The sequence below is a fragment of the Euleptes europaea genome, chromosome 2 (assembly GCF_029931775.1).
Source record: "Euleptes europaea isolate rEulEur1 chromosome 2, rEulEur1.hap1, whole genome shotgun sequence".
In the NCBI taxonomy this organism is placed as follows: Eukaryota; Metazoa; Chordata; class Lepidosauria; order Squamata; family Sphaerodactylidae; genus Euleptes; species Euleptes europaea.
In genome coordinates this window covers 84,138,744-84,148,249 of record NC_079313.1, presented here as the reverse complement: position 1 = coordinate 84,148,249, position 9,506 = coordinate 84,138,744, and the positions used below count along the sequence as shown (strand labels likewise).

Genomic DNA, 9,506 nt, shown 5'->3' with positions numbered 1-9,506 from the left:
GTATTCATGGCTATTAGTTAAAATGGATACTAGTCATGCTGCATACCTATTCTCTCTAGTATCAGAGGAGCATGCCTATTATATTAGGTGCTGTGGAACGCAGGCAAGATGGTGCTGCTGCAGTCATCTTGTTTGTGGCTTCCGGGTCTTGGTCTGATCCAGTAGGGCCTTTCTTATGTTCTTATGTTCTTTCACATCACCTGGTACCTGATCCTTTTAACTGGTGATGCCAGGGAATTGAACCTGGGACCTTCTGCATGCCAAGCAGATGTTCTACCACTGAGTCACAGCCAACTCTCTGCAATGTTACATGAGAGCGTTGTACGGTGGTTAGAGTGTTGGCTTTGGATGGGAAAATCCAGACTGAATTATCTACTCTGTCCTGTAGGTTACTATGTGATGTTGGGCTAGTCATTCTTTCTCAGCCTACCGTTCTTTGCTTTGTGAGGGTTTGAAGATAAAATGGGGGGTGACATATGCTGCCCTAAGCTCCTTGGGGAAAAGGGTGGGAAGGGTCTGGGAAGGCTGGTCTGTACTGAATATCTACAGTGCAATGGGAGGAAAGCTCAGTCTGGAAGAGAGAAACAGTGGATTGGGGGAAGGGGTTGTAAAGCCTTCCCCTCTCTGTTGCTTCTGCCTCCCACTCCCCTTCCCCAGCCAGGATTCCAAGTCATGTGTTTGCCAGCTGCTGGGGGGGAAGCAGAGGGGACTGGCAGTGGCTGAGAGAAGAGTTAAACCCCCACCCAATGCTTCTGCCTTCCAAATTCTATCTTCCCCTTCCCCACTCCTAAACAGTCTGACCCACTGGATGTCTGAAGAACCCCCTTCTTCCTGAGGAACCTCACGATAAGGTGAGGTCTTTCCCAGAGGCTACACAGAGTGAGTGCCTTTGGAAATTAGGATCTGGTGCCATCTTTGCTGTTCTGTAGGTGCCAGACACAGTTGCCCCAAACTTTTGGCAGATGGGTTTCTTTAGTTTCTGTGCCTCCACTTTTTTCATTGCCGGGTGCTTCAGGTTTACTGTTCATTTTCGGCTGCTTTTCTCATCAAGCTGCTTGGCAATAGTCTTGTAGCCCAGTCCAGCCTTGTGCAGGTCTACAATCTTGTCCCTGACATCCTTGGACAGCTCTTTGGTCTTGTTTGGAATCTGATGGATTGATTGCTTCTGTCGACAGCAGAACCCTAACCCTAACCCGGCTGGTTGATAGGGGATCAAATACTTATTTCACTCATTATAATGCACATCGAAGAGCCCCGTGGCACAGAGTGCTAAGCTGCAGTACTGCAGTCAAAAGCTCTGCTCACGACCTGAGTTCGATCCCGACGGAAGTCGGTTTCAGGTAGCCGGCTCAAGGTCGACTCAGCCTTCCATCCTTCTGAGGTCGGTAAAATGAGTACCCAGCTTGCTGGGGGTAAAGGGAAGATGACTGGGGAAGGCACTGGCAAACCACCCTGTAAACAAAGTCTGCCTAGAAAACGTCGGGATGTGACGTCACCCCATGGGTCAGGAATGACCCAGTGCTTGCACAGGGGACCTTTACCTTTAATGCACATCAATCTCTGACTTTTGTCTTCTGGGTTTCTGGGGTTTTTCCTGTTGTTATTCTGTCTCTCACAGCTACAATAAACCAATCATTAAAATTATGGACTGGTCATTTCTTCGTCAGAGGGCAAATGGGCAAATTTAGCAGGGGATCAAATACTTTTTACCCTCACTGTATATGCAAGAGACTAAATGGGTACGAATCAGACATTAAAAATGGAAAGAAACCAGTGGGGGGAGCATTTCAGGCTCTATGGGCCTTCAGATATAATGACTTAGTGCTGGCAGTGCTTCAGTAGAAAAAAATGTCTAAGGCAGGGAGAAACTGCTGAGTTGGAATTCACATGCAAATTTGACACTATCAGACTTGGACTGAGTAGGGACTTGTTCCTCCTTGCAAGTTCATGTGCAGAAATACTTTACCTAGTGCTGCTTCCTGGAGTTCTGTTTCATTACTGTGCTCTTTGATCGGCCCAAGCAGAAGTAAATACCACCAGGTCAGCAGTGGTGCAACACCACAGCAGTAGATGGGACAGACAGCCACCTCCCACCCACCCCCTTGCATAGCTTCCTGGATCCAACCCAATATTAAGATTTTAGGCAGCCTTTCTCCCCCCATAAGAACATAATAAAAGCCATGCTGGATCAGACCAAGGGCCATCAAGTCCAGCAGTCTGTTCACAGCAGTGGCCAACCTGGTGCCTCTAGGAAGCCCACAAACAAGACGACTACAGCAACATTATCCTGCCTGTGTTTCAAAGCACCTAATATAATAGGCATGCTCCTCTGATCCTGGAGATAATAGGTATGCACTAGTATCCATTTTTACTAGTAGCCATGAGAAGCCCTATCCTTCTTCCAGTGGCTTCTGAGAGCCAGTGGAGGAGAGTTGTTTCCTACTGTTCATCTTGCCCAGAGGATAAAATCCTAGATCCTCGATTTTTTCCCCAGGTACTTATAACAGTGACACGCAACAATCAAGCCTAACGTTAAGCAGCTGTCTGATGGCCATCACTTGTACTGTTGCCAGGCTGCAGCTGGCAAACCCTGAGCATTTTGGGAGTAGGGACAGGAACGCTAACATCAATTCCAGTGAAAACTAGGAATGCCATCGGGGGCGCTCTAGGATTTGCAGCAACTCTATGGTTTTCACTGGCCGTGACAGTGCACTGGTGGACCCCTTCCCCCATTTCCTTCTGCCAGCATTTTAGGCACCAAGGGGCAACTAAACAGGTTGCTGGGAGGTCTCCCACTACAGACCTGGCAACCCTAGCCATCAGTCACAAGGGTCGCATTAAATGTGTGTGCATAATAGGCATAGACTATAAATATGCCTCTAAAAATAGCTGCCTTGCCTGGAGTGCTGTTTTTATGTCCTAATTTTTAGGACATAAATGGCTTGGGGCCATTTGATTATGATGTTGCATACTTAGTAGGTGGTAGTGGATTAACAGGTACAAGCCTCTGCATTAATATCTTTTGAATGTTCCCCATTCAAATGTTCCTCCTAGTCTACTTGGTTTTGTTTTGTGCTGCCCTCTTGTGGTCATGATCAAAAGCTTTTTTCTCCCCATACAGGAGTAAGTTTTGTGAAATTTACTGACAAGATTTATAAGTTGTCCTCCTGATCAAACTGCTCCCAAGGTGGTGTGCAGCAGTAATACATAAAATATACTTTGCAAAACATAAACAGTCTAACAATACAGCCTTAAACTACCATTAAAATGTAAGATTAGAGCAAGGAGCAAATTATAACATAACGGGGAGGGGCTGTGGCTCAGTGGTAGAGTGACTGCTTGGCATGCAGGAGGTCCCAGGTTCAATCCCCGGCATCTTTAGTTAAAGGGACTAGGCGAGTAGATGATGTGAAAGACCTCTGCCTGAGACCCTGGAGAGCCTCTGCCGGTCTGAGTAGACAATACTGACTTCGATGGACCTGATTCAGTATAAGGCAGCTTCATGTGTTCATTCAGCCAGCTATCTAAGATATTCAAAGGCACACTCACATACACAAATATACACAAATTCTAACTAAAGATCTGGCTAAACAAAATCTTCACCTGGTATTTAAAACTAGATAAGCTGGGCACCAGGTGAGTTGCTTTGGGATGGAAATTCAGTGACCAAGCTTCCATGACTGCAAGGTTCTGTCCCTCCAGCACTGGGGACCACAGAATGCGGGGTCTCTCCTGATGATCTTAATTGATGGGCAGCCTCCTTCGGATTCCCTGGCCCCAAGCCATCTATATTTATTTTAAAATCTTCTACCCTGCTTTTCTTCCAGCGGGATCCAAGCATGCATACAAAAGGAGTTTGAAACCAACAATTTAAGAATAAGCACATTAAAATAATTAATCATAGTTAGCCATAGCTAACAATGGGCAACCTTCAAACCATCAACCAATTAAATCAGCCACTATAAGCTCCTCTAAGACTCTAAAAGTAATTGCTTGCTCCTTCAATTGGACCTTGAAATAAGGTGCTCATCTGCAGGAATGGTCAAACCACATTTTTTTCCCAACCAATATGCACTTCAAGGCAATAGAATGAGAACTGGGAATATTCATCCCTCACCGCTAATCCCCAGCAACCTGGGGTGGTGATGGTGGGGTTAAATCCCATCCTGTCTTTGAAAATACAGTTTACATTATTAGTTATCATGGCTTCTGATATGTCTGTGCTGTTGAACATGTCAGCCAACTCTGCCACTTCCCCAGTAAGAGAAATAGTAGGGAGAGAGTGCTGTGGCCCAGGTACCATGACTGGCAAACTGACCCAGTCTTAGTTCTGAGTTAAGCAAGCTGCATCTAGAATCCTCAGATTTCTTAACCTCCTGTAGGTCAGCGCCACGGTCACTATGAAAGTGGTTGATATTGTGCTTCAGTCAAAAAGGGGGTTGCCATCTAGCTGTGGATCAGGTTCACTCACATTTGTCAAGTGGCTTAGAGAATGCTAAATTGAAGCTGTACCTATGATCATTTGTGCATGGTCGCGTTAACCTCCTTTATTCCCTGTTTCAACCAGGATCAAATTTTTCTGTATGCATGCTATCTCATTCCTTGGAAGCTCAACGCTGTTTCGATGCAAAACAAACCCAGCTTTTCCCATTCCTCTTCTGGCCCGAATTAAACCGTTCATCCTGGCTCATTCCGGAGTCACAGAGCGTGCATACTGCGTTAGGGGGAAACACAGAAGATTGGCTTCTCTCACAGCCAATCACGAAGCAGTGTGTAAAGAGGCAGGGATTCCAGTGCTTCCTGCTACCTGGAGCTCTTTCTGAGCAAAGGAAAGGCTTTTTTAAAACAAGGCTTTGATTTCTCCCCCCCCCCTTTCAGATTGCTCCTTTTTTTGTTTTTTGTTCTTAAAATGCTTTTTTATGCTGCAGTTGGGTTTGGGGGGAAGGATATCTTCTCTCACAGTAAGCCAATTACAGAGCAGCATTTAAAGGGGTGGGACTTGATTTGAGCTTGGGAGACTGTTTTTCTGTATTCATGGTTCGATTAGCACACAGTTTCGTCCCTGATCATTCAAGCCAATGCATACAGTTTCCCCCAACCCGGGTTACTTTAATGTGCAATGAACCCATGTCCAAGCAGGGAGATCCAGCTCATGCATAAAAGACCTTTATCTCCCCCAAGATGTTATTCATTCATTATACAAGAACTGAATATATTCTCTAACTAGAGCTGCCTGCTTGCCTTTGACCCTCTTCCTATTTCTGTTTCTTCTGCAGAAGACCAGGTGGCCCAGCAGACAGAGGAAGTGTTCCGGAGCTATGCTTACCACCGATACCAGCAGGAGCTGGAGCAGAATGAGGCAGATGTGCCAATAGATCCGGAAATCGCGGCAATCCAGCAGGAGCCAGGCAGGTAGAGTGCTGCAGAATTTAACCCCGGTTCCCTCCCTGAATCCAAGGCAAGGTCGATGCCTTGCCTCCATCCACGTTCCTGGCTAACACATTTTGGTTGTCTCCTGGCAGTACCAGCAACCTTGTGGGGAGGCGCCTGGCCACCATTGGCGATGACATCAATGCGCGGTATGATAAAGAGTTCTGTGAGATGCTGGGATCCCTGCAGCTGACAAGGGACAATGCCTATGAGTACTTCACCAGAATAGCCTCCAGGTAAGTCTGGCAGGTAGCCACCCAGATTCTTACCGTCCTCAGTGTCATAGTTAAGTTGGGTTCAGTTTCCACCATCCAGAGTTGCCAGGTGTAGCCCTGTTTGGGTCCCCTTATCAGAGGGCAAGTGAAGGCTAAAGACTGAAGTGAAGGCCAAAGCTTCTACTGAAGCTCCTACTATACCATCCGTTGTTTTGAAACACTTAATTGAATCCCAGTTCCTTGCTTCCCCGTAGCCGTAAGCCATTACACTCCCGCAGTTCTTCTTAGATGTTCCCTAGACTTGCTGACACCCCTCTACATACACACACCTGGGTTCCACAGTCTGTCCCCTGTTTTAATCGTGCTTTACTGCTCCAGTCTGCATTACGCTTGAGATTGTTTTTGGCCCGGATTGTTTGAAGTTTACCTGGGGACAGTCCACTGTGAATATTGTTTAACTGTCTCTTCTGTCCTCTCTTCCTGCTCTCCCCTCCTTGGGAAGCCAAGCAGCATTGTGGTCAATGTTCTGCAACCAGGTAAATTAACCTATGGTGCTTTCTTTTCCTCTGTTTTTAACTCTCTACATTCCATGCTAGGCCTTCTAAATCTCCCAGTTACTGTGTGTGGATTTCCAAGTTCATGTAAGGCAGTGAATTTTGTATCTGTGTTATAATACTGCTATCCTATTTTGTTTTTTTATGTGATTATTCTAAAATGCTTGTCCCATCAGTCAGCCAAATAAGATCTCCAAGCAACTAACAACCAGTTAATAAAATACATTTTAAAATGTGTTAAAGAAAAAACTAGAATCACAGATAAGAACGAATCACAGTGGCAGCATTGGCCAGTCAACAAAATACCTTCCTTAATAAATTTGGGTGAGCTGTCTGTACAAGCCTCTGAACGTAAACCTCCGTAGACATGGGGCCCCACCACAGAAAAGGCCCTGCTAGTTACCCCCAAAGGATATATCAAAAGTAGAGTCACATTTGAAAACACATAGAGCCTGTGTGTTATACTGGGAAAGTTGTGTGTGTGTGTGTGTGTGTGCGCGCGTACAAAGTCTATGCTTTCAACCAGCTTTTTTAAATGAAAAATCTTGGAAATATTCCAGCAAGCTGATAAGTAGAGAGTGAGCTGAATAGCATTCTGCCTTCCCCTCCTTTCCCCTTGCCACTTCACCTGCATGTAGGGCAAAGGACAGAGTCAGGTTGCTTACTGGATCATTCTAATATAAATTGGGGGTTCCTCTGTCAGTGGCTTTGTAGGTCCTGGATTGCAGACTCTGCAAGCATCCACTACTGGTAATAATGCTTGATACACAAGCGCTGACTGTTCACAGTACATGAGAACATGATTTGGTCTTGTGACTGTATGGCAGGTGTGGTTTTCCATTTAGATGAAATTGTATCGTGACTGAGCCATAGCCCTATTTGAACGTGAGTTTGCAAGTTCCAGAGCAAGATCAGCCCTTGAGAAAAGCACATCTAGCTTGCTTTCTAAGAAATGCATGTTTACCTTTAGACAAGTGGTAGGGGAGTACCTAGAAGCTAAATTGACTAAACTGAGGCCATTGTAATTTGGTCACATTATGAGAAGACAAGTCTCACTGAAAAAGATAATAATGCTGGGAAAGGTTGAAGGCAGCAGGGAAACAGGAAGACCCAACATGAAATAGATTGACTCTATAAAGGAAGCCACGGCCCTTAGTTTGCCAGACCTGAGCAAGGCTGATAATGATAGGATGTTTTGGAGGTCATTAATAGAATCACCGTAAGTCGCAAGCATCTTGAGGGCACTTAACACACACAGGGAAGTATCTGAATTCCACTAGCAGGTGTATTTGCTGCTCCATCAGAGAAGGAATATCTTGAACAAGACAATGTCTTTCAAGGGTATGCTCGTGTAGATGGTTTGTCTTCCCTGACAGCATAAAGGCAAAGGGGCGGTCTGGTTTATTGGTGCTGCTTAAGTTCCAGAGTACTCCTCTTCAGATAGCAGTAATTCAAAGTTAACTTCTTTAAAGCAACTTCAAAGTAATCTGCTGAGATTCTAAGTATCCAGGTTGAATGAAATTATATTAGAAGTACAGTTCTCACGGAGGAGGTTCAGTTTGAAGGTGTTGCTCCAACTCTCACCCGAACCGGAAATGGTCTGGTTTATTGGTGCTGCTTAAGTGTGCAGATAAACACACCAGCACACTATTGCACAGTGGTGTGTCCAAACGATGCTTCATTGCTGCCAGCAGAAGATGAACGAGCAAAGTCCCCGTAGAAGACAGCAAATAGCCAGCCATGAAAGGCTGCCCAAACTCTGTCTCCTCTTTCCCACAGTTTGTTTGACAGCGGTATAAACTGGGGTCGTGTAATAGCACTGCTGGGCTTTGGCTACAGGATGGCCATCCATGTATACCAGCATGGGATGACTGGCTTCCTGATAAGAATCACCCGCTTCATAGCAGACTTCGTGCTTCACAACCGCATCGCCCGGTGGATTGCCCAGCAAGGAGGATGGGTAAGTCCCAGACACATTTTTTTAAAACATAATTATTCATCTTAATGTGAAAGTGTCTTAAATCTGATCTGACCACCACTGGATCTCCTCCCTTAGCTGTTGATAGAAAAGCTGTGTGGCTCCTCTGCTAGGCCCCCTGGCATCTTCAGCCTCTTTCCTGTGATCTTTTAGTCACATTAACCCTTTTCTTCCTAAGAAGTGAAGAAAACATGCCACAGTGATGCACACATCTTTGTGCTTGGAACTTGAAATTGGCTGTGGATTCCCAGAACACGTACAGTTGGTGTAGAAACAAGCTGGTTATGGAATAATATTTTTCCTTTAATACACATGGTCTATCTCTGAGGACAGATGCATGAAATCTTTAAGTGACATCACCTTTCTCTCCCACTAGGTGGCAGCAATGGACTTAAGCAATGTTTATTTGAAGTACATGATCGCTTTGGCAGCGTTGATCCTCCTGGGCCAGTTTGTGGTACGTCGCTTCTTCAAGCCATGACTGAGGGGAATCATGCTGGTGGCCACACGCACGCCAGCTACTGATGTGCTGCTCTGTGGTGATGCTTTCAATGAAAGATGGACTCAAGAAATAACCAAAGGAAAACTCCATTGCAACTGGCGGCATCAATTCCAGCGTGGCACCAGTGTATTTACAGCAGGGAATCCACAGTGTAGTATTAAAAAGAAGCATGGAAGAGGATTTATTATTTCTGGAGGCCGCAGGGGCCAACAGTTGCTCAAGGCAGATTCACAATGTTGTGTGCGAGAAGGGGGAGGGGAGCATCTCCTCCAGGAAGTCTCTATGAACGACAAATCCTTTTCCAGAACAATCTCAGGGCCAGTTCTAATATAACCTCTTGCAATCCCATCCCCATGGAAAGCAGAAGCATGATGGGCCGTGTGTGGCATCGTTACGTGTTCTGCATATGTGTGCTTGGATCACTTCTTCCCATCTCTGTGAACTTTTCTGGTGCTGTTGTAATCGTGTGGCATTCAGCTGATTGGGAGAATCCTCCTACCTGTCCCTTGATTTATTAGCAGGTCAACAGTTATGAGGAGTATAGCAACATTCATTGAGTGGACATTCAGACCTCATATATTCTGTGGGGGCGGGGAGATCCTATCGGTGATACAGCAATGGATGTGGGCTTCAGGGTTCTCATTATTAGTACAGAGTACTTCCTCACCTGGGCATGGCACTTGGTCCTTACCAGTGGCTTTCTGTATTGTCTTCCTCTTTATTACTCTGCATTGGTCCTTGTCTTTCAGCTAGTGGATAGAGCCAGCTGCTTTGAAAGGATTTGTATAGAGCCTGTTCCAATTTTAATCTTGAGGATGCCACTCTGT

The 9,506-nt window shown here is 45.6% G+C and overlaps 1 protein-coding gene across 1 annotated transcript; it reads left to right on the top strand.

Annotated features, from left to right (window-relative positions):
• Positions 1 to 4,202: 4,202 nt before the first annotated feature.
• On the top strand, positions 4,203 to 8,678 carry BAK1 (BCL2 antagonist/killer 1). The gene is made up of 5 exons (XM_056844819.1): positions 4,203 to 4,296; positions 5,277 to 5,412; positions 5,523 to 5,666; positions 7,979 to 8,159; positions 8,554 to 8,678. The coding sequence occupies exons 1-5, from the start codon at positions 4,203 to 4,205 to the stop codon at positions 8,656 to 8,658; spliced, it is 660 nt and encodes a 219-aa protein (XP_056700797.1). The 3' UTR covers positions 8,659 to 8,678.
• The last annotated feature ends 828 nt before the right edge of the window (positions 8,679 to 9,506 follow it).

Bases quoted from the DNA above. Each gene is read 5' to 3' on its own strand.
- BAK1 (XM_056844819.1), top strand. From the start codon at position 4,203: ATGGCTTCTGATATGTCTGTGCTGTTGAACATGTCAGCCAACTCTGCC. The intron at 5,413-5,522 runs GTAGAGTGCTGC...GTCTCCTGGCAG, and splicing joins ATCCAGCAGGAGCCAGGCAG to TACCAGCAACCTTGTGGGGA. The intron at 5,667-7,978 runs GTAAGTCTGGCA...TCTTTCCCACAG, and splicing joins TTCACCAGAATAGCCTCCAG to TTTGTTTGACAGCGGTATAA.